This window comes from Rhinatrema bivittatum, chromosome 1, assembly GCF_901001135.1.
Source record: "Rhinatrema bivittatum chromosome 1, aRhiBiv1.1, whole genome shotgun sequence".
In the NCBI taxonomy this organism is placed as follows: domain Eukaryota; kingdom Metazoa; phylum Chordata; class Amphibia; order Gymnophiona; family Rhinatrematidae; genus Rhinatrema; species Rhinatrema bivittatum.
Window position 1 is genome coordinate 251,851,524 of NC_042615.1, and position 25,131 is coordinate 251,876,654.

Consider the following 25,131-nt stretch of genomic DNA (forward strand, 5'->3'; position numbering starts at 1 on the left):
AGGCTCCGCTCGTGACACCACATGGCTGCTCTTTGGAGCCCCCCAAAGGGCCGGCACCAGTGTTTTATTCAGGGAAATGTTTTTTTTAATTACTCTCAATACAGATAAAATTACATGCATTGTGTACTTTTACTAGATTAGAGGTGAATTTTAAAAGCCCGGGATGTGCCAAAATCGGGAGATGCGCGCACCCACTGAATTTTAAAAGCCACCCAGAAGCTCACATATCTCCTGCCGCACGCACATCTCACTTGATTTCAAAAATCTGGGCAGGGCATGGGCGTTTCAGGGCATGGTCAAGAGATGTATGGATAAATACTCAACATGCTCCAGGGCATGCCTGGTCCACTGCCGCATAACTTTACTTCTGCTCTGGAGGAGGTATAACTTAAAAAATAAAATAAATTAGCATTTCTGCCCGCTTTAAAGGGTCTGGGGTAACTGGAGGGAGCACCGGCTATCAAAGAAGAGGAGTTTGGGGGACCTAACTTTTAACTGGGTGAACTGGTCAATGAACTGGAGAAACTGGCAATGGCATGGACACACTCCCATTATAAAATGCCCTGATTTACGTGGTAGAATTTGGATTTGCACGCCTAAGTGTGCACCCACTTAAAATTGGGCGCCATGTGCACCTTGCCAAGCTCTTTTATAACGTGTGTGCATGCTATAAAATGGCCGTGTATCTGGGTGCATGCCAATGCACCAGTTTGAAAGTTACCGTCATAAGGCGGAAGCATTTCTTGTGTAGGGTTAGGTCAGTGGACACAACAACACGCGTAGTTTTGGATTTTCAAAGCTACGTGTGTATTTATTTATTTATCTATGCCGATGTTGGTGTATACCTTCACACTGGTTTACAATATTCCTTAAAATAAAATATACATAAAATACACAGAAACTGCAGGCACAAATCTCTCCAGGTACTTTTTTCAAGGGGCAATACAGAAAAGTTAACCACATATTTTTGCTTATTGGTAGTTATTGATGAAAAACCTCACGAAAAAGCTATCTGCAGACTTTGCACCAGCATTGGCAATTTGATTATTGCCCCCAAAGTGCGCAAAGCAACTTAAAAAAAAAACAACAAAGTGAAAGACACCAAAATGAATGCATGTTGTAAATCGGTGCTTGGTTGTGCTGTTTATTGTTGCGCACCATAGACGTAAAGCGATTGAAAGTGCCGCTAGTGCTTTAGATCTGTGTGGCTCACAGGACCTGGCATGCCATTGGAGATGTTGTGAAGTGCTGCTGCCAGGAGGATGGGCAGGGGTTAGGAAGAGGAGCAGGTGGTATGGCATTCCTATCTTAGGGAAAACTGGTATCTTTGCAGAGTTACCTATTCAGCACACCCTCTTTTAGAAATTAAATTAACCAACTTTTTGTTTAGTGTCAATGCAGAGCTTCCTGGAAAGTGGATTGTGTAGCCAGGAAGGACTTCCCAATAACCTTGACTTTTACTCAAGACAGTTTTTCAGACTTTTACTCTGTTAAAGTGCTCATATTGTACTTAATGGTATTCAGTCTTTTCTAGCCCTTCTTATATTCAGCAATCAACTGCAAAGTGATTTTCTATTTTAGGCTAAGAGGCCAGTTCAGCTTCCCCACACTCCTACCCACAGTGGTACAATTATGTATGCTGGCTGATGTGTGCCATCACCCCGTAGTCAATGAGGAAAGGTTATCAGGTTTACTTAGAGTTAGGGCCTGTACATTACTTACACAGGCATGGGATACAGGGAGCCCTCTCCTGTTAGCATGCAGGTTCAGACAGACAGTCACCACTAGAATATACTTGGGCTATTGCCTAGTAACTCATGCTATTATATGCTTGGTTGAATGCATACAACTTCTTTCTACAAGGGGCATAGTGGCTCAGGCATTGAGGCTGAACTCAAATATGTTGCAGTCTTGCAATATAATAAGGGAAATATGCAATGACTGACAGCTTCAGATATGTACCACTCAACAGGTGTGTTGACACCAGTTCCACAGATTCATTCAATTCTAAAGTAGCGGGTGGTGCATCATGTAGTTTGATGTGTGGTATTTTATCATGATGTGCTCATCTTCAGCATTTGTTCCGGGCACACTTGTATTCTTGTTTAAGCTGTCATATACATGATGCAATGAATGAATAGCATGGAGAACTTCCAAGATGTGCAACCCATCTTCCTTTTGGGTTGATGATATTACTTTTCCAGAGAACACATTTCTATTTTGGGCTTATATACAGCCTTTCTAGTCCACCAAAGGACAACCCAAAGAAATTTACAGCAATTCACAAAATAAAGCACAATCAATACGTAATAAAATATATCATAATATAAGAATACATCATAAAATACATAATAAAAATATAATATGCATAATTAAAAAAAAATGCAGTTCACATCAAACAGCAATGGGGCCGCCGCAACAAGGTGCATTTAGCTCATAGTTGTGTGCACACTTTACTGCTGATGCAGCAAGGAGTTTTGTACAGAACAATATGCATTTAAATTAGTGCCCTCGCACCGTGCAGAGAGCAATTTTTGTTTGCATAATCTTATTTTATACAAGGAAAATATGATTTGTGATCATAAACCATGTTTTCTGTGCATGAATCAAGTTTTGCTGTGCACTAAGCCTTTTTTTCACACATTTTATTCTTCATTGTCTCAGATATTAACTTACGGCCCGATTTTAAATGGCCCGCGTGCGTAAAAACAGGGGTTACAAGTGTGGCCGGGCCTTGCGCACGCTGCGCGCATTTTAAAAGGGGCCCAGCCATGCGCATAACCCCTGTTACGTGCACAAGAGCTGGTCCTCAGCAAAGGGGCGGTCCAGGGGCAGGAAGGGGCGGGCTGGAGGGCGGGGCAGGGCTGGAAGCAGCCAGTACAGCGGCCATTTGCCACTGTGCCGGCGCATGCAACTTGCTACTGCTCCTTTGGAGGAACAAAAGGTAAAAAAAAAAAAAAAGGGTACCTAGGAAAGGGATGGGGGTGGGTAGTAGAGGGGAAAGGGAAGGGAGGTTAGTGTAGGGGTAGGGAAGTTCCCTCCCCTTCTGCTCCTTAATTGGAGCAGACGAGGAGGGAACTGGGGAAGCCCGACGATGCATCGCCGCTCAATTTTTGCTTAAACTCTGCCCCTCCCCCTTGCACGCACCGCCCGCAATTTTATAACATGCATGCACCGACGTGCGCATGTTATAAAATTGTGCATCCATGTGTACGCACTGGGTAGCGCACGCACATGGACACGCGCGCGTATTTTTTTAAAAATCTACCCCTAAATAGGTAGTCAAAAAATCTTCATTCAAAAATTGGAAGACGGATCCATCAGAAAAAAAACAGGATAAAGCATAAGCTTTGGCAAATTAAATGTAAGACATTGATAAGACAGGCTAAGAGAGAATTTGAAAAGAAATTGACCGTAGAGGCAAAAACTCACAATAAAAACTTTTAAAAATATATCCGAAGCAGAAAGCCTGTGAGGGAGTCAGTTGGACTGTTAGATGATCAAGGGGTTATAGGGGCATTTAGGGAAAATAAGGCCATCATGGAAAGAATAAAATCACAAAAAATGTAGATACACATGGTTTGATGGGACACAGCCAGCATGGATTTACCCAAGGGAAGTCTTGCCTCACAAATCTCCTACATTTTTTTGAAGGAGTGAATAAACATGTGGAGAAAGGTGAACTGATAGATGTGGTGTATTTGGATTTTCAAAAGGCATTCAGTTGAATCTTTCAGGAGAAAAGATCAGCCTATAGAAGTCTCCCCACACTGCACTTCCTGTTGGCTCACCCCATCCCTTTTTGTGACTGTAACTTGCCTCCACTTCTCCATTACCCCCCCCCCCCACCCACCATTACCACTACCACCATTCCAGTGCATTCCCATTGACCAAGTGCTACAGAGTCTGCTACTTTTATAGGTCCCCAGGCTCTGCACTGCTACCTACTTTATTACAGCAGGCCTTAAAACATCAATACACCTGATATTAGGATAACAGAACAAGTCAAGCTGTTATAGATCCCTACAAAGAAACTACACACTAGCAGAATACCTCACCTCAGCTACACATGCAGAACACACAGCCCCTCACCATAGACAATAAAGTTTAAGTAGAAACATGCAGATAAAAATTATCTGCATGTTTCTACTTAAACCATCACAAGACAGTCTCTGTTTGCAGTGCAACGATGGAAAAACAGAAACATCACCATTCCTCATTAAACAGACATATAAACCATCAATCATAATAGTAAAACCATACTCACAAAAAGAATAAATATTTAAAAGCAGCTGAGGAATAGAAAATTGAGGGGTAGATTTTCAAATGTATGCCCAAATTTTTAACATGCGCGCGCAGATGCACGCATGTTATAAAATAGGGGGTCGGTGCGTGCAAGGGGGTGCACAATTGTGCACCCTGTGCACGCCAACGTCCGCGGGCTTCCCTCGTTCCCTACCCCCTAGGCTGACCTTCCCATCCCTTCCCCTAGCCTTTCCAACCCCTAACCTAACTCCCCCAAAATTTCAACCTGCCGGCACGCGATCCTCCGACACAGTGGCCCCGCCCTGCCCTCGGACCACCCCTTTTGTAAAGCTCTGGGACTTAGACATGTCCCGGGGCTTTATACCCGGCACCGGGCCTTTATAAAATAGGTCTGACGCGCATAACCCCCCCTACGCGTGTAAATCCTCTGGATTTACACGCGTAGGGCTTTTAAAATCCGGCCCTGAATGATTAAAAATATATTACATTGTTTTTTGTTTTAATTTTCCAATCAATTAAATATTTCAAAACAGCAGACACATCAAATAACACCTAATAATTAAAACTAAGGATAAAAAAAAATCCCTTGCTCTTCATACTTGGGAACTTTAAATTCCAGTCACCCGCAGATTGTCATGGATTAGTCAGGAATAGGAGGTATGCACAAACTTTCTTTTCTCTCTTATATATACACACTTTGTAACATATATGCTCATTCTCACACAAACTCCCTTATATTTTCTCTCACATACATGTTGACTGGCTCACAAACTCTGGCTCACATACATGCTTACTGTTTTTAAATGTCCTCTTGCTCCCACAAATGCTCACTGCTCTCTCTCACTCACATACATGCTCACTGGCTCGCTCACTCTTGCTCACACACATGCTCTGGAAAACACAGTAAGCCTGACTATTATGCATTGCAACAATGGAAAAACAGAAACATCATATTGTCCTCTCTCCATGCAGTGTATCCCAACCGTGAGGCCTAATTGTCTCCTCTTCCAATTCAGTAAATGGTTTCTCCTAGAGAGCTTCACCTTCACGGTTTCTCTGCAAGAGCTTGCCAGTGAGCATGCTCACCTACCTTATGCAGGGCCAAGATACAGCCCTAAAAAGGGAAGGTCAAAATAGGGGAAGAGGAGCCCCAAGATGCAAAACCTTATTTTAAAAAAAAAAGGTGTAAAAAGGGCCAAATGATTAGTGCAAGCAGAAACAGGAAATCACCCAAACCACACTTGCAATTTGCAGATCAAATTTCCAGGGGATTGAAATTGTACAAAAACTCCTCTCTCAAAGAAAGTTAAGATAGTTTTGAAAATAGAATCACAGCTATGTTATTCCTTTAGTGGAGCATTTTCTGCCATTTTTTGAGTTTAAATAAGAGCCTGGATGGTCAGTATAAAGGAGAATTGTTGGTTCCCCTGAAGAAGGCATATATAATGCTGAAATATTGTCAATGTCGAAAGAAATGTGGGATTAAGTTTTAAGCACCATGTTTGTGAGGTCGGAAATCAAAAAGAAAGGAAATCTTGTTTGATAAAAGATAAGTGTTACAAAAAAGGTTTCAGAAAATTATTTTAAGGTTTAGTATTTAAAAATAAATAAAATGATAAATAAAAGTTTTTTGGATAGATAATTTAAAGATGGTAAAAGTATATGACATGAATTGTGTGCTCTTGTATAATGATGCCGGTTGAAGCCCATTGCGGGCAAGAGCCTGCGGATTATTCTATATAGAGCACAATTTTTCTGACACTGATTTCCCATACTTTTGAATATTAAAATTATTTTTCCTCGTTGGTGATTTGCTTTGGTGGTTTTATACGTGAGGCTTGTTTTTGCTTTTGATTTCCTTTACTGGAGACATCAATTAGATTGTACCATACTGGCTTGGCAGGCTGCACTGCTCCAATCTTTGTATTTTGAGTTTGAGTCATCAAGTTGATGTTTTCACATTCTGTTATGAGCCACACCGACCAATCCTTTATTGATTGGCCGGAACAAACATTTGTAAATAAATCGATTAATAATTCTGCGTCAGTATCATCCTGCTAGAGTTTTGAGGAATTATGATGCTTTCATGCAGGTTAATAGTTAAATTTTATGCATGACAAGTATTTGAAAACTAAAGTAGGTGAACGAAAGAAGCAGGATATCACTGTTGTCAAACATTTGTATTATTTTATTATGTTCCAGTCAAATTTCAGAAATGACTGTGCAGCCAACGTCAACATACTTTGGTTTATTTAAATCAGATAAGAACAAACCGTGGTTATATCACTGCCAAAGCATGAAAGCCGTTAAAACGGCAGGATTCAGAAATATCGCCTTACCTTTAGGAGGGTAGAATACCCAGCATTGAACTTTCTCTCTGAAAATAGTGTAATCTGATTAGAAAACACAATATAAAAGTACTACGTTAATATATTGGCTTAAATAAAAACTAGAAACAAATGTTTGGGACAGGGTCACAATGAGCATTAGTTCCACATCCACCCCACCATGTTATGGAGCTATCTAGGCCATGGCAGTGACATTTAAAGCATGTTTTTCTCTTTCAGTAAGCATACAAAGAAATAATGGGAAAAAAAATACTTTATGGGCATGCAATGGTTCCACTGAATTTAGATTTTCAGAAGTAACATAGTAAATGACAGCAGATGAAGATCAAAATAGTCCATCCAGTCTGTCCAGCAAGGTGTCCAGGGTTCTCGCTGCCTCTCTGGCAAAGTTACCCCCATGTCTTACGTTTAAAGTTGTAACTGCCACTCCATGTAGGTAACCACCCCCTCACTCCACCCCACCCCTTTCGGAAATGGTACACCAAAAGTTACCACAGGTGAAACAATTGCTTAGTTGGGGGGTGGGGGGGGGGAGTGTTTATTACATTTTTAGAAGTCAAAACTATAACAACCTACATATATATTTATATATTTTTATTTAATACAGACTTAAGAAATTGATGAGTTGCACTTTATTTCAAGGGTATTTGGAAATAACCTCAGTCTGCAGTAGGTTTTAAGGTGAGCAGATAGTTCTGTGACCTAAGGGACAGTTTTGTCTAGTCCTAGTTAACCCTACTGTGTGTGTTGAGACTTAGTTTTGGTTTCCATTAACATGTGATGTGACTTAGAGATATCCATTCACCTCAGAGCAACTGCCACAGTGAGTTTATACTTTTCTGAGATAGTGATAACACAATGCCAACACATCCACCAAAGCAACTTGTCCTCGAAGTGGATCCTGTTACATCCTTACATTCTATTTCATTCACTTAGGGGGTTATTTTCCAAGCTGCGATAGGCCCTTATCACTGCGGTAAAATTTAAATTAGGGGGAGGGGAGGAGTCAGGGCAGAGTTAGGGAGGGAATTATGGTAATCGGCACCGGCACGACGGCTGGCGAAACTGCTCCGCCATGGTGCGGCCGGCTGCAGGCTCTTGCCCGACCGCCCCTTTCTTCGCCCCCCTGTAGCACAGGGTTCATCATTTCTCATGGAATGATGATTCCGGGCCTTGGGAAGATATTTTTTCTGTTAAGCAATACATAAATAATTTTTAAATAAAGAAATGTTTGACCTTGCTTGATCTGAACTATCCTTCAGATTATTTTATACAAATTTTGCTTGCTTTGTTTTGCCTAATTTGTTTAATTTAAAGCACTGAAGAATGATCTTTTAAAGGTCTGCTCTAGCCACCAGGGCCGGCGGAAGCATTAAGTGGGGTAGGCAGTGTCCTAGGGCATAGGAAATGGGCAGGTCGGCAGAGTAGCCAGCAAGGGTGGAAGCATTGAAAGGTGTTTAGAAGGGATAAGGCAAGACACAGGTGAGGCACGGAGCTGGTGGTCGTTTTCCTGTTTTGGGTATGCATTTATTGGAGGAGCTGGGGCCGTTTGTGATGTGCAATGTGCGGAGAGAGAGAGAAAATCATGTGGCTTCACATGACGCCATCACCCCCTAGAGCGGCTGAACACCCTTGCACCAGCACTGGCTCTAACAGTTACTTTTAGCTGGATGTCAGTGCCAAAGGTCAAGACATGATCTGCTTAGGATCCAAAGGAATGGCAAGTGCAAAATTGTTTGCAGCTTTGAAAACTCAAGTTGACTCCAAGATGACCTTGACTGACTCAGGCTCTGGAGAGACTTCTGTTACAGACACGGCTAACAAAGGGCCCAAATGTGTGAGCAACAGAACTAGAGGAAAGAGAAGATAGCCAAATAATGCAGATTTGGCACAATGCAGTTTCATAGCGTGGCTGTGGTTGTGTTGTTTCCAACCTTAAAATCTACCTTTTTGATCACCTGCACATCATAGGTTATTTGCATTTCTCACCATATTGGGTTCGCACCCCCCTTCTGCTGGTTGGCATGGGCACAGCAACCACGGGATTTTGTGGTATCCATGATTTCTATAATGGGTATATACAATGCATGGTCTTAAGATAACCAGCACTCAGAAGTTACTCTCTGGATGAGAATTGCAGCCACACAACTTTAACCTTCAGCATGACTTCCATTACAGACCAGTCAAAAAATGCAGTCCTAGAGAGGAAGGGATGCTACGTGTTAACATTTTGTTGCATTGTTTCCACTTTTGTACATTTTTATTGTATTTTAATTTTTTTTCATACAATAATTTTTTTCAACTTCCTGGGGGTTTTTTGTTTTATTTTAAGACTGTGCGCCAGCCCCTTGACAGCTAACATAAAATTTGTATTAAACTGATTTGTTTTATACAGTAGAAGCAAATATACAGGAATTCTTTCTGATTCTGGGTTTTGATATGGTTTTTGCTTTGTTAGAAAAAAAAGTATGCATTTTTAATTTTTGATATTTTGCTGAGGAGGCACTGAAAGAGCCTCAAAACAAACATTAATCTGTGCTCTTCCTAGTATGGGTAAAAATATGGGCAAATTGGAGTACCATGTCTACTTTTATAATCACAAAACCCCCTAATTGATTTGCAGTGCACCAGGGCTTTTTTTTTGTGCAGAAGTCTCTTTGAAAATCAAGCCGATCATTATTATACGAGCGAGTTTACAGGATTAAAATTGCTATGCAGGGTTAAAACTGTCTGTGGGAAGCAAGGAGCAACTTTTAAATGTCATAAAAATATCTACATCTAGCAGTTGTTACTAAACAGAATCCATCCAGCAACATTATTTACTGTTTTGTCATTTGGAGCTAAAATTAAAAGAAATAGGTCTGAGTCAAAATGTTATTTTCAGCATTCTTGGCTGCCGCGGAGATGCCTGCTGCTGTGGGGTGCTTGCCTCCTACACTAAGTGCATCTTGTGTGCAGCAGAGCCATCTGCTGGTCAGAAGAGGGAGCGAATGCATTACCCAGCAGAGGTGCCTATCAGTCAGACTTGAATACAGCATGACAATGAGAACAGTGTAGTCTTTCTGCCTCTGTTCCATTAGAGGCCTAAGCTGCAGTGCCAAGCATTTGTCACCTTTTAATATTTCATTAGGAGTCCGTGTACATAGCAGTGGTTTTTCTGGGACTGAAATCACTCTTGATGAGCAGGGAATGTAAGGAGTGTGGCATCATGGGATGAATGTTGCTTGTGCTCTCACCTACAGGTAGTGCTTTGGCTTTGCTTAGTGCTGGTTCTGCTTGATGTGTGTGAGCCTGCAACCTTCTTGTTTTCTTCTCTAGGCTGCAGAAATTGCATTTCCTTGGTCAAAGAGCATGGGAAAGGAAAGGGGGATTCTTCACCACACAGGCACATTTTTAATGCCATGAACTGATATATATATATATATATATATATATATATATATCCTATATAAATAAAATATGACCCTGCCCCAAAAGCAAATCCATAATTTTGTCATTTGGAAGAGGCAAGTCTTTTCTTATCGACCAAAGCATATGGATGCTCACTCAAGACTTCACTTTACAGGTTTTTTTCAAGATGTAAAATATTTTAGTAAGTCTGGCCCAGTGACTTGGTGACAGTGTTGTACATTCCCATGCAGAGGACTTCGTTTTGATTTCCAGGCCTGGACTCCACTCTTTGGGCCAGCCAGGACTGAGAATGCTGCAGAGGCAGTGTTCACAGCGCCCTGGCCAGCTCCAGGACCCAAAATACTATGTTCTTGAGGGAGCTATGGCTCCCGGCCAAGGGCTGTCACTGAAATAATTGAAGTAGGTTAGTTGGGAAAGGATAGAAATATAAGGGGAAAATGTGGGGTATTTTTGAATTAGGACCACTGGTGCCTTTGCACAAAGGAGACCAGTTCCGAAAGAGCTAGAGGCCCAAAAGAGCAGGATGGAAACTGCCAGAGCAAAAGAAAAAATAAAGTGTTTTTGTAAACCACCACCACTACCAAAATCATATTTCGAAAGCAAAAAAAAAGCCCTGAAATCAGTTTGCTTGCACAGTTTTGAAACCACATTGGTATTCTTCAATTAATTTCCAGAAAGGAAAAAAAAATCCCCTGAAAAAAATTATGCAAGAAAAATATCTACAGCAAGTATGGTGGAACTTGTGCCTGATTCTTAAATTTAGAACTTTTGGACAAAAATCCCATTATGCTTTTTTAGCAGAAGATTCTTTTTGCATAGTTTTTCAGGAAGTTAAAAGCAGACAAAAGATGTGCTATGGCATGTGGCCAGCATCACTAAACCGGGATTACTATGTTTGTGACACGCAGCCAATGACACTGAGTCACAAACATTCTGAGATTGATTCACCTAAATTTGAGATTTAGAAACATTTCTGGCAGGTATTCATGGTTTTGGCAAAAACAAATATTCAAATTACAAGTCAAGTGCAGCTCAGAGGGCCCTGTGTGTGTCAGTAAAACTGAATAAATATTCCCTATGGGTTTTTAAACTGAGCCCTGCTCTGAACAAGATAATAGATATCCCGCTTCCTTGCAGTATTCACAAACCCTATTATCCCTTTCTAGGTATGCAGAAGAGTTGCTGTGCTGATCAGCATCCGGAATTGGGTTGAGGAAATACTCTGAGCATAGTCTAACTGTGATATCAGTGCAAAACTAAGGTGCAAGCCGTTGTGTGAACTGGATATGTGGAAAAGGGTTTTCATGCATGTAGAAAATGTGCAGGTAGATGAGGTGTGAGTGAGAGACTCAGAATAGTAGAAGAAATTTGGGTCTACATGTTATACAGGCATTAGAGAAGACCAATGTGCTTTTTAAATATACATGGACTCTAATTGGGGACAACAATACTACAGCCAATTTACAGAAAAAGAGGATGGTTGTAGATTGTTTTAGGGATAATAGAGTTAAAGACGTTGGAGGGGTTTTTTTGCAGCTAACTTTCCTATTTTTCCCCCCCAAATATAAACATTTCAACCATACCAAAATCTCTCCCTTGGGAAGTAATGGGAGCTATGTGTCTCTGGTAGTACTCCAACCTCAAGCAAAAGTCAGTATATTCAGGACTGAGGGCTGAAGAAAATATGCTTATGTATATGTGAATGGGAGTTTGCAGACACATCCGTTGGCAGAGAAGAGGATGTTAATGGAATGTCTATGGTTGTTCCTCCTGCTCACTTACAGGTGAATTTTCAAAGGAGTTGCGAATGTAAATGTTGTAACAATTTTCAAAAGCCATTTACCTGGGTTAAGTGCATTCAACACGGGTAAAACCTATTGACAATTCAATGGCATATATTGTAGCAATTTTCAAAAGCCGCTTATGTGGTTAAAGTGCATTTACATATGTGGAAAAAACAGTTTTTAAGATTATAAATGCTTTTGAAAATCAGGCCGACAGAATAACTTTTTCAGACCATGATAATTATTGTTTTTTTAACAAATAACTGCTTTTGTAACAGTTTTGGTTTGTCTTTTGGTCTGTTTGCCCTAAAGAGGCCTAAACAATATTATGTGATTGAAGCCCTGTGTAAGCAGCATGCCCTCTGAGACAGGCAGTCTTTTGGTAAATTAATGGAAGCAATTTAACTCGCCCTTTCAAGTCCTTATTTGATAACTTCTGCTGATGATTTTGTAGCTATAATAGCCCTGTCTTGGAATTTGTAATAAGGTTACTGAGAGCAACACCTCAATTTGAAATTAGCATGAAACACCAAGGACTGAGATGCTCAAGCATCCAAAAACTGCTGGTCCATCCTGTGAAAGAATAACCTGGACCACTTTTGTACCATTACAGTAGCTGAGCTGCTTTTCTTGATTTTGTTTAACCATTGGTTGTTAGGCTTTTACCTGGTTATTTATGGTATTGGTTACGACAGACCAAACCAGCCTTATCCTCTAATCATATTTGCATATAATCATTATCCAGCAGTGTCCGTACTTATTGTCGGACATTTCGAAGCTGTGCATTTTTATGACATAGTCCATGGGTACCTTTTATCTGTAGACTTTTCCCCAGGTTTGTACTTTCACTTTGGAAAGTGCCACAGGCCCAGAGTCCCTGCGGCCGTCTGCTCCAACTTTCACGTCAGGCACTTTTCAAATGGCAACTAGCATGCGTCGAGCTGAAAATGCGATTTACTTGCTTTATTTTCCTCCTGCAACTAAAGCACACCCTCAGGAATGCCTGCTCTTACTGTGGATCAACGTCCATATCTTTATCTTCACTGAGGGAGGGCAGTTTTCAGATGGTCAATGTATAGGGGTAAAAAGCTTTTTTCTCCCTCATCAATGACCATGAAAACTGCCCTATCAATTAAAGCAAAAATGTGCCGTAGCATTCTAATAGCCATAGTGAACCTGGAGAAAATGGGCATTGATATCTTCTCATGGTGTTAAGACATCACTGCGGCTTTTATCACGCTTGATCACCAGGCCCTCCTTTATTGACTTAGAAAATGTAGGATCTCTTAAACTGTTCTCAAATGGTTCAAATCTTATTTGTCTGGAAGAATTCAGAAGGTTAGAGTCAACAAGGATTGTTCCCATTAGCATGGCATCTTGTCTGGGGTACCTCAAGACACAGAACTTTCTGCATTTATTTTTTATATCTACATGGCACCCATCTGCAAGTTACTAGCAAGTATGTGTGCAGGATACAAATTGTACACAAACCACTTTCAGTTTTTCATTCAGACATCTTCCTTGTCTGAGTAGTCGGTCGAATCCGCATCAATCTGTATGAATGCTGTCAAGTCTTAGATGACCCATAATAAGCTAGCTTTGAATGTATCTAAAACTAAAATGATAATATTATCTCGGAAAACAGTAATTCCACAGTCACGATCAGAATTGATTGAGAACAACTCTTTTATCAGTTGTTTCATGTGTTAAAAGCCTCAGAGTCCTTGTTGACCCTATCCTCAAATCAGGTCCACTGTTAAATCAGGTTTTTTTAAAACTTATAGCTGCTTCGTAGTTTTAAGCCTCTCTTGGAACTTAGGGGGTCATTTATCATAGTGCTATATGGCGTTTTCGCATGCGTTAAGGTGTTTTCTCATGCAAAAAAATGCCTTTAACACATGTGAAAATGCCATCAAAGCATGCGAAAGCACCATAACGTTTGGTGTGATGCAAATGAGAAAAAGGGAAGGATATTGGGGTGGGCTCACAATTTTGCGAAGCTGGATAGCAGGGCCCTCCTGGAGGGGGGAAGAGAGAGAGAGAGAGAGACTAGCCATAATGCTCTCACGCATCAAGCTAGGTTGAGAGAACATTGCACAAATCTCATCTATGGGTGAGTTTCCTCACTCCAAAGGTCATCAAATCTTCCCAGGAAAGCACTGTTCTGTTCGTACATCTCACTTTGAATGTCAAAGTGGCCCCTAATCCCTACACTAATACCTAAACCTCACCTCGAGTTACTAGGTGGGCCTCCCGTAGAGATATAAATACCAATCTAGTGTGAGGGCATTATGGCTAGTCTCTCTCACTCTTTCTCTCTCTCTCTCTCCCCTCCCCCTCCTTAAACCTACAAAACATGGTCCCCCCAGGGGTTGCACATAGGAAATGCATCAATTCTGGCACTTATCACAAAGTGCAAAAAAGTTATCACAATTTGCACTAAGATAGCACTTTGCATAGGTATTAGCACAAATTGCCATAAAACACACCCCTTTTCCTATCACATGGGTATTTAGTGCATTCTATTGGTCTGATTATGCACTAAAAGCATTACAAGTTCTTCAGAATTCCTCTATCAGACTGATTTCTGGGAGGAATATTTGTGATTATATTTCCCCAATCCAGTCTGATTTGTACTGATTACCTGAGGCATACTGGCCAAATATAAAATGGTAACTTTAGTCCATAAACTTGTGACTCTGATCTCTTTAACATGGGCAAACACAATGTTGCATTTATACACTTCTCTAGCATCATGCTCCTTTCAAAGAGGTCTCCTCAATGTTCCATCAAGGCACACCTGGCTGAGACCAGAGAAAGGGATTTATTTGTGGCTGTGCCTTATCACTTGCACAAAATCTTTTAAGACCATGTTAAAGATGTATCTTTATCAGCAGGCTTTTTTGGAAAAATAAGAGGTTGCACAGTCTTTGTTGGATTGTTTGAAACTGCTTCAGTTTATGGCTTATTTTATTTTTTAAAGGATCTTTTTGCCTTAAGCTTTTATAATGAATGTATATCTTGTGAGTCACTTAGAATCTAGCACCAGGTGACTAATAATAATAATAAATTATATTGAACCAATCTAAGGATTATGCAAAGATGCTGTAGATGAGATTCAGAAACCATGTAGGTCATCTTTCAGAACAAGGGATCTAGGTGGCATGTGGTCTTCAAAACTCATTGCCAAACAATTCTTATTTAGAAAATTACTACTGATTTTGTAATTATATATATTTTTTTTTTTTAATGAAGTAGCACTAATAAATAATGAGTATAGGAGCATTTGGTTGATCCATCCTCTATAGGTGTACATCACCGGACTTGATAAATCTCTAAGAATTGTGTATCTCATAGACTTATAAATGAAGCAAAAATAAAGAATGTTAAACTAAATTTTGTTTTGCCTGCATAAACTGAAAAGTTATTTTAGTGCTGCTATAAAAAAAAAAAAGTTAATTGGGGCAAAATGTTAATCATCAGTTTATGAGGAGCCACATAGGTTATTGAGATAAATTTAACAGTTTAAATAGTTGTCAGCCAATTATGATGTTCCATTAATCAAAGCACTTGTAAGCAGTTTCCCCGGTTAATTTGCTCTGTGTGCTATATCCTGCAATTTTCAAGACATAGATCGACATGGTTTAATGAGGGAAAGTCAGTATGGGTTTTGCAAAGGGATAGTCTTGCCTTTCCTATTTATTATATTTTTTTAAGGTGTAAATAAACATGTGAATAAAGGTTAACCAGTGTATATAGTGTATTTGGATTTTCAGAAGGCATTTGACAGTCGTTCATTTGAGACCACTCAGGAATTTGGGAGGTCATAGGATAGGAGGCACTGTTCTATTGCAGATTGATAACTGGGTAAAAGACAGGAAACAGAAGGTAGGACTAAATGGTTAGTTGTCCAAATGAAGAAAGGCTTTTACTGGGACTTGTGCTATTTAGCATATTCATAAGTGTTCTGCAGAAAGCACCGAGTGAGGTGACCATATTTGCAGATGAGACAAAATTGTTTCAAGTCATTAAAACAGCAATGGATTTTGAGGAACTGTAGAAGGACCGTGTGAGTCTAGGAGCCTGGGCAGATGCAATTTAATGTTGACAAGTGCAAAGTAATTTACATAAGGAAAGCTAATCCCAGCTACAGGTTCTGGTCACTCCTTCTCAAAAAAGACATAGTGGACATAGAAAAGGTATTTATAAGGGTGACCAAAATGATTTAGTGAATGAAAAAGCTCCCTTATGCAGAAAGGATAAACAGGTTAGAGCTCTTTAGCTTGGAGAAGAGAAAACTGGGATGGGATAGAGCAGAGATTTATAAAATCATGAGTGGGTGGAATGGGTAAATCGGGAATGGTTATTTAGCCTTTCAAACACCACTAGCACTAGGGGACATGTCAGCAGATTTAAAACAAATCCTAAGAAGAATGTTTTTCAGTCACAGCACAATCAGGCTATGAAATCTATTGCTAGAGGATATGGTCAGAGCAACTAACATGTTGGTGTCCATAGACAGTTATTAGTCAGGTAGACTTGGGAAAGTCATCGCTTACCTCTGAGGGTAAAATAGATAAACTATTTGGGATCTACCAGGTACTTGTGACCCAAAATGGCCACTGTCGGAAACAGGACGCTGGGCTCGAAGGACTTTGATCTGATCTAGCATGGCACTCCTTATGTTCATAATTTGGAACTGGGATACTGCAGGGCAAGAGATTCTATATATGAAGATGTATTTATTATATCATTATAATGTGTTACAGTACAATTGTGGGAAAAATATCCTTTAATATGATCTCAATACATACATATTAAAGAACCGCTGACAAGCAATGCCTATACTGATATATTAATAAAGGACCTTCATAAACAAGAAAAGTGTATTTTCTCTGCAGCTGCTTGCTACACACACCAATACTTCATCTCTGCTTAATTTTAATCATATGTTCATATTTTCTTATATAGAAAAATAAAGTTCCGTAACGGAAAATCTTCCCCAATTAATGTTATTGCTGCATATTAGAGAGGAAAGTACTCTCCCCATATAACATCAGTGCTGGACATTCACAGATGGATTCGGAAAAAGCAGGAGTTTCATTTCCAAGCACGTGACAGGACGCTAATCAGTTATTTTCAAAAGAAGAGCTAAGTTACAACATTCCTTTTGACTTATGGGATTCGCCTATTTTGGGTGAAATTTATTCAGAAATAAATGTGTCACAGCGATAACGTTCATTTGGGAAGTTTTTCCATTACAGAACTTAATTTTACTATATAAGAAGATATTAACATATTTAATAAAAAGGAGCACATATAAGTAAAATAATATTTTTAAAAAACTACATAAGGATTGTTGGGACTGATGATTTAAATTAAGCGGAGATGAAGTATTGGTGTGTGTAGCAAGCAATTGTAGTAAAAAACATACTTTCTGAGTTTATGAAGGTCCTTTATTAATATATCAATACTAAACACATGTCAGTTGTTCTTTAAATATACAGGTATTGACAGAGGCCAGATACACTGTGGGGTAGATTTTCAAAGGGGTTCGTGCATAAGATATGCGCGTACCCCCCGAAAACCTACCCCAAACCCCCCCTGCGCACGCCGAGCCTATTTTGCATAGGCTCGGCGGCGCGCACAAGCCCCAGGACGCGTGTAAGTCCCGGGGCTTTGCAAAGGGGGTGTGTCGGGGGCGTGTCAGGTGGGCGCACGAATTTCGGGGCGGGACGGGAGGCGTATCGGGGGCGTGACGCCGGCCCGGGGGCGTGGTCGAGGCCTCCGGACCAGCCCCCGGGTTGCGTGATGGCTCGCCAGCAGCCCGCTGGCCCGCGCAGATTTACGCCTGCTTTCAGCAGGCGTAAATCTGCCAACAAAGGTAGGGGGGGGTTTAGATAGGGCCGGGGGGGGTGGGTTAGGTAGGGGAAGGGAGGCCGCTCCAATTTCGGAGCGGCCTCGGAGGGAACAGGCAGCGCACACCGGGCTCGGCACGCGCAGGTTGCACAAATGTGCACCCCCTTGCGCGCACTGACCCCGGATTTTATAAGATACACTCGGCTACGCACGTATCTTATAAAATCCAGCGTACTTTTGTTCGCGCCTTGTGCACGAACAAAAGTACGCGCGCGCGTAAATTTATAAAATCTACCCCAGAGTTACAGAGTCAGAAGGCTAAGAGAAATAAAGAAAGTAAAACAGGGAAAATCAAATCGAGCGTGTGTTTAGGGGAAAGTGGTGATATAAGGACTTAAGCCGATTTTTTTGCATACAGAATTTAACTAAAAACACAAAGGGGATGATTTACCAAAAACGTGCTTTTTCTTCTGGTGCAAAATATGATTCCAGATTTATCAATAGAAATATTCCGGTATGGAACTGGCCTGATAGCAGAGTGGCAGTGATGTGTGCTGCCATAAAGGAGATCAGAGTTCAGTTCCTGGGCCTGGCCTTTGTTCCTCGGACCGCCTGGTGCTCAGGATGCTGCGGAGGCAGCACACAAAGCCTTTAAGGAAGATATCCTCAGCTATCATGGACACTGAAGAGCTGAATTGTCAAAGCTAAACACAAAAAAAATGGCTTTTATACATTTAAATTGCTTGTTACAAGATTTGCCACAAATACACACAATATATATATATATATCAACCAACCTCGTTGCCTTGTGCAATAACTCTGCAACACACTACATAACAAGGTAACTGCTCGTTATGAGGACATTTGTGCGGGTGCCGACCCTGAAGCAGTCTTGTATTCTGACTGCTCCCCTCTGGTCGGCTCCCGTATTTTATTCTTTATTATGTGTTCAAATCAGTTTTTTCTTTTTTGCTTTATACTAAAAAGTCCACTGCCCAATTCTCTCATCAGTTTACCCGAGTGGCAGACCGACCCTTTACCTTCAATTTCTTGAATGTTTATGTGCACTTGCTACATAAGTTTTTTTACAGCTAGATCCGGTAGGGCTCAGGTCTGGTCCGCCAGCCCGACACGGTCCATGTTTCGGCAGTTGCCTGCTTCAGGGGCTGCGGGAACTGGAATGGAACCGGGACTCCCTATGGACCTAAAATACCACTCTTATTGTAACTTGATTAAAAAACTTGTGCATAATTGTTTTAATATGTCGGTACCCCAATCTTGAGCTATAACTAATACTCACTGTTTTTCTTCGTGATCTCATTCCTGTGAGCGGCGCCTTCACTTCCAAATCCGGCGTCTCTCTCTACACAGCTGTTTAATAAACCCTTTGACGTCAAACCGTGGGCCAATCATGATGTCTCCCTACGATCCTCAGTGATAGCACCCTAGGGTGCTCTGCTGCCATGGGGATGTGACGTCACCTATGAGGAACTTCAAGTTTCTCATTTCGTCAAAATCATCTAAGTCTGCATTATAGTGGTCGCATAGATGTAATATAGAGATTCAAGGGAGGTCCCTGCTACTTCAGAACTCCATTATTTCTTATATATATTTCTGGTAATATTTTACTGCTCTTTTTAGTATCGTTCTCAATCTGCTGTGGACTGTACCCTTGTTTTTCCGCAACCTTGCAGTCTATGTGATTTGTGGAGTGAAGGTTATCTGCCTATGGCCGGGGTTGTACATGCAATCAAAGATTTATATAATGTGATAAAAAACTTTTTTCTTTCAATGTTGCTTTTGACTATCCCCAGCCTTTTATAGGTGAGTCACAATAGTCTCAAGAGAAGAGACTACCCCCCGTTCCGCTATGTTAGATAAAACACTGGGATCAATAATAAAACTATCGACTTTTATCTTCGCCAATGTCCGTTCACGACCATTATTTACATCACCCTAAAATGGACCAATTTATTTCTTTATTTAGTCCCTGGGGGGCAACTGTACCCCACACATGAATAAACCGCTGTTCCATCTGTTCCAATTTCAAATTAAGGTCCCCTCCCCTCGGATGCCTTTTGATTTGAAAGATGACTGCCACTTTGAATTCCTGTATGGAGTGCCCAATTTCCCGCCAGTGGTCAACTAGCAAATGCATGTAAATTAGGGTTGCGCACACTTTTATGCATGCAAACCAGGGTATTCCAGGGTGCAGAGTTGGGGGGTGGAGTTTGGATTTATGTCCATTCGCACAAGTCATGCCCAGCCTCTAGCAGGTGTGACTTTGTGTCAGCAAGTTTGTGTTCACCCTGACAGCTAATTTTCAAAGTGAAAATATGTGTGCACTTTCACTTTGAAAATTAATGGGAAGTCTGTGGGTGAAATAAATTTGCAAACTTTCTATTCTTTGGAAAGTCTAGTAAATTTCAATAGCAAGAAGAATCTTGACACAAAACTAATGAGCCTACTTTTAGCATGTACACACATATACATGGATCCCAAAAAAAAAACCCTTGTATGGGATACCTTTGGGCCCTTTGACATGTAAAATTGATATAGATAGGACACAACATTATTGGGTGGTGTGGGGGAGCATGCACACACATTCACAGTGATTTTCAAAGCCGCCTTTTCCTCTTTGGGAAAAGTAGGATAAAAATGGCAGCCATATTGGATCAAATTTTGGACTTTAGCAAAGTTTTGGTACATCTGACACAGTGAGGGTCTCCCTTTTGTTTTCTTTTTGGTTTGGATTTTTATGAAGTTTTCTTTTCTTTCTTTGCCTTCCTCTCAATTACACAGGGAGAGAACTTGTAAACAATTAGAAGGTTGAATCTGATGGATTTTTTTTTTATCCTTTCCACTTACGTAAATCATGGTAAACGAAACTGTGCAGAAAGAAGAGAGTTCTCTTAAAAGGATACTAAAAAAATAGAGACAGGGAATATAGCACAACAGAGAATGAAAGTATCTGCCTTAAAAGTTATTCCGTTATTTATTTATGAAAGGGAGCACCAAAATTGTTTCCTTTCTAGCAGCAGTAGCCTCAACAGGTCTGTTTGCCAGCAGGCAGATCAGAGGCCTCACTAGACCTCTGAGTCTAGTCCTTTGGTGTGATGTCAGTGGAGTTAGATGTGCTGATAAGTTGCACCACTCTCCACTGGGAGGGGTTGCTAATGTGTATAAAAATCCCTGCACCTATATCATGCAGGGGATTGGAGAGTCATCTTTAGCTCAGGACTAAGGGAGTGTCTCTCCTTGCAGAGGATACATAGAGGGCCTGTCCCTCCACACGACTAGGACTAGAAGGAGTGAGCTTTCTTTTGGGCAAAGGGATCCCTGGAGTGAGGAAGACATTCAGGATACCAGGTGGGGGGGGGGGGGGTGTAGTCCTGGGAGTCCAGAGTGAGCTGAGAGAAGAGTGCAAAGGAAAGAATAAATCAGAGTCTGAGGACTTCAGCAAAGCAAAGGGTGAGCATACTGGGTAGAATTCAAAGAGAGACAGCTTGCCTGGGGAAATCCCCAGAAATGAAGACTGACCAAGTCAATCAGTCAGAGGCTCTAAAGAGAATCCAAAAGGAGAAGACCTTCCATCCAAAAGGTACTGCGAGGGCCTGCCCATAAAAGCTGACCTGTTGGGAGAGTGTGTGAGAAGAGATGACCTTATATATTCATGTCTACGTCAATCTCATCGATGTCAATAAGCGACTTTGAGCCCCAAAATCCATTCAGAAAATCCATGTCCATACTGAAAAACGTCACACAGCGTGCTAAATTTTAAAAAGGTCAGCGCCACGACCAGATTTAGCTGCACGAGTTAAGCGGCTAACTGCTAATATTGGAGTTAGTCGCTTATAGTAAAGGGCTAGCACATAGGACTTGGAGTAAGCAAGGCTTAAAAGATGAGTTTTTTAACCTGGATCAGACGTGAACTGGTTTAGGATCATTTTAGATACCAGAAACAAATTGTGTTTTTATTCGTTCTCTACATTGCAGCATGTAAATTGATCCATGAAGTTAACAGCATATTTTCATGTCTCAAATAATTAACATTTGAAAGAAAACCATATATTTTTTTTAAAGAAAGTTTACTGAAAATTCAGCAAATCCCCAACCCAGTTTATTTGCTCCCTTGATGAATTTCAAGGCCTGGTTATTCCTGGAGAACTTTCCTTTCACATTGTATTCAATTTCTTTTTATTGCTTTTCTCCAAGGAGGGATTACGGATCAGGAGGCACGTGTAATTCAAAGAGATACTAGTTATCATAATTCGCCTGAAAAGTATTCCATGTCACAGCAGCAAAGCTGATGTTGTGGTTTGATGGGGGGGGATCTTTGATTTGGGGGAAAGGGAGGGGAAGTAGGGGGAACTCATGTATCTTTTATTCTCTTTTGTAAATTGTCCACCCCCTTTTTCAAGCCCCGGAACATAAGCACGTCCCGGGGCTTGCGTGCGTCACCGAGCCTATGCAAAATAGGCTTGGCACGCACAGGAGGGTTTTAAAAAGGTTACGCGCGTATATTACGTACGTAACCCTTTTAAAATCTGCCCCTTAGTGAATAATGGCAGATGAAGATAAAAATGGTCCATCTAGTCTGCCCAGCAATATTTTTTGGAGAAGTAGCAGTTGCCCCTCTATGCAGGCCACCCTCAAGCCTTCTGTTAAGGGTATAGCAATTGCCACTCCGTGCAAACTACCCTCAAACAGAAATGTAGATGCAACAAAAGAAAGAACTAATGATAAGAAAAGGTTAAGTAAAGAAAGATTAGACTGTAAGTATTCCTTCCAGTATTTCCCAAAATGAAGACAATATGGTGTTGCTAGATTTTACAAATGGTAGTGTCATACCAACTGAAATATAATTAGTTCCTCTTGTGGGCACTTTGGATGTATATCCAGTGTACTAGTAAGGAAATTTTCAATGGCCTTATACAGCATCGACATCACCCCTTGCATTGTGTTTCAGTGGTATGCACATACATTTCAGTTATATGCACAAAATGTGCTGAGTAATATTCTGCAATATACAAACATAATCATTTGTATGGTGACAGCTACTAAAAAAAGACATGTCTTCTGGTTTCTTATGAGTGATGATATCGGGGCCTGTACTAAGTACATTTGGTTTACTGCTCATGAAGTGAAATCCACCTCTGGGTCAAATGTAATCATAAATCATAAATACAAATAGCAAAATGAAATATGGATAAATGGCTTTTAAATTCTATCATAAAACAGCATGCATTGGGCTTTCCATTTATCATGTATAAAGGATTTCTTCCATAGAATGTCTATAAGGGAATAAACTTGGGGCTATACAGTAGATACATAGATATAGATATAATTGTTTTGTTATTTTGAGGGCCTGATTTACCTTCCTCAATTATATATAGTGTCTGGGGAAAGTAAACAGATTCATCAGTTTTCATTGCACGTCTTGGGAGCTGCCAGTATCAGAGTTATGGGTTTGAAATGTCACAGTCTGCTTTCTTTTCTTCTCAACTGTAAGATAAATAGACATATTAATTATGTGTCAAAATTAATTTTGTTCTGAATTTACATGTACTTTATTATTCAATACCATAATGGTGCCATAGTAAAGGGAATCCACACTAGCCATTAATGGTAAAGAAAAACTGTGCAGTTAAACATACTTTAGATTCACAGAAAAGTAATTTCAAAGCATGATTTAGTTCCTTTCTAATATCATTGATATTTTGTTTTACATTCTAGGCTCCTTCTTTCCTTCTCTGAAGCCTTCTGAGATGGTCTTCAAGGTGATCTTCTGGTTGGGATACTTCAATAGCTGTGTCAACCCCATAATTTACCCCTGTTCCAGCAAAGAGTTCAAAAGAGCCTTCATCAGGCTTTTAAAATGCCAGTGCCGTAGGAGAAGGCGTCCTCTCTGGAGAGTCTATGACCACCAGTGGAGGACATCCATGACCAGCTCAGGACAGGGATCTGATGGAGAACTGAAGCCTCAACTAGCAGCCATCAATAATTCATTCATTTTTAATCCCACCTATCAAGAAAGAACCAGTAAGAGGAAAATGCTGACCTTTAAGGGTTGGAAAATGTTCACCCCTTTTCAGAGACCTTCCTCCCAACTGAAGGAAAAAATGAACAACCTCTCTAACAAAATAAGGAATGGCTCAACAAAGAGCAGCATTTCTGCAACTCACAAGACAGAAGTTGAATCTGTTTCTATGGGGATCTCTAATGACTTTGCAGAACATATTGAATACCAAATGTATGATTTAACTGATTGCTATGGACTCAGAGAAACAGATATATAATGGAAAAAAGAAATGCTATTTTTATTTTCTCTATACTGTCTATTTTCCAATTTTGAAAATGAACATAATGTAGGGAATAATGGACTAGATGCCAGGTACAGTATAAATGCCTAAAATATGTTAATGGTTTAATTTCCAGTATCCATAAGTTATTGTATGTAGAGTATGAACACAAGTCAACGATACAAAAATGTTTCAGCAGACACTGTGTTGAACTTTTAAATTTCCAATATTTGGGTTCCAGCACAGAGACAGCAGATGGCTAGGAAAGATATTGTCATTGTTTGAGCTCATTTTTGTATCACAAAATAGTCACATGCGTTGTATTCTCTTTATCTACCTGCTACATACCTTTTACAGCGCACAAAGAGTAGCGTGTATTGAGATCAGAGGCAGCACTGTGTGACGAATTGGACCAGGCATATCTGGTTTGGCAATAATGTTTTAAGCTTAAACATACAGTATGGTCTACTGAAAAGTGTCAGGCTGTCATGGACATTGCACAGGGGGGGGGGGGGGGGAATCCCGGTGGGACTTATCAATGGACATTCCTCACTTTTCAATAGACTCTAATGTGTAGTGCCACATCGATGGGAAATGTATCCTATTAACAAAATTAGAGGTTTTAATGTAATTGTTGGTAAATAGATGTTCCAAAATCTGTAATAATAATGTATCCCCATGTTGATTGTTTTCCCCCATCTATAATTGCAGGTGAGAATTGTCAGGTCCCCTACCCTGCTCTGAACTAGCATCCCATTACTTTTATCACTGCATCATGTTGGAAAACTCCAGTGAGTAAAAGGGAGTTTCTAAGTACTCATCACTCTGGGTTTATGTATTTCTCTATGTTCCCTAGAGTCTATAAAGCAGAAAAATTCCAAAGTGTTGCAGGTCAAAAGGAATAAGGTATCAAAGTGAACTGAACCAAAATGGTTAACAAAAGTACTATTCAGTTATAAGGAACTTTGGGAGTTATACAAAATCATTATGCAGCTTGTCAAGATTTGTTTATTTTTTCAAAACCTTAATTTCATTGTAAATCGTACATAGAAATAAGTGGACTAATATGGCAACCACAGGACTTTATAAAGCATGAATTATTTCCTTAATACAGCTATTTAATTAGATTAACAATTGGAGATGAGGGTAAATGAATTGCTG

At 40.4% G+C, this 25,131-nt stretch overlaps 1 protein-coding gene across 1 annotated transcript in view; it reads left to right on the plus strand.

Annotated features, from left to right (window-relative positions):
- The window catches only part of ADRA1D (adrenoceptor alpha 1D), a 312,917-nt gene extending 288,459 nt beyond the window's left edge, over positions 1 to 24,458 (plus strand). Inside the window, exon 2 of the mRNA XM_029593388.1 lies at positions 23,405 to 24,458. Coding sequence (XP_029449248.1) covers positions 23,405 to 23,967 — 563 coding nt within the window. The 3' untranslated portion in view covers positions 23,968 to 24,458. The remainder of the gene's footprint in view (positions 1 to 23,404) is intronic.
- Positions 24,459 to 25,131: the final 673 nt, after the last annotated feature.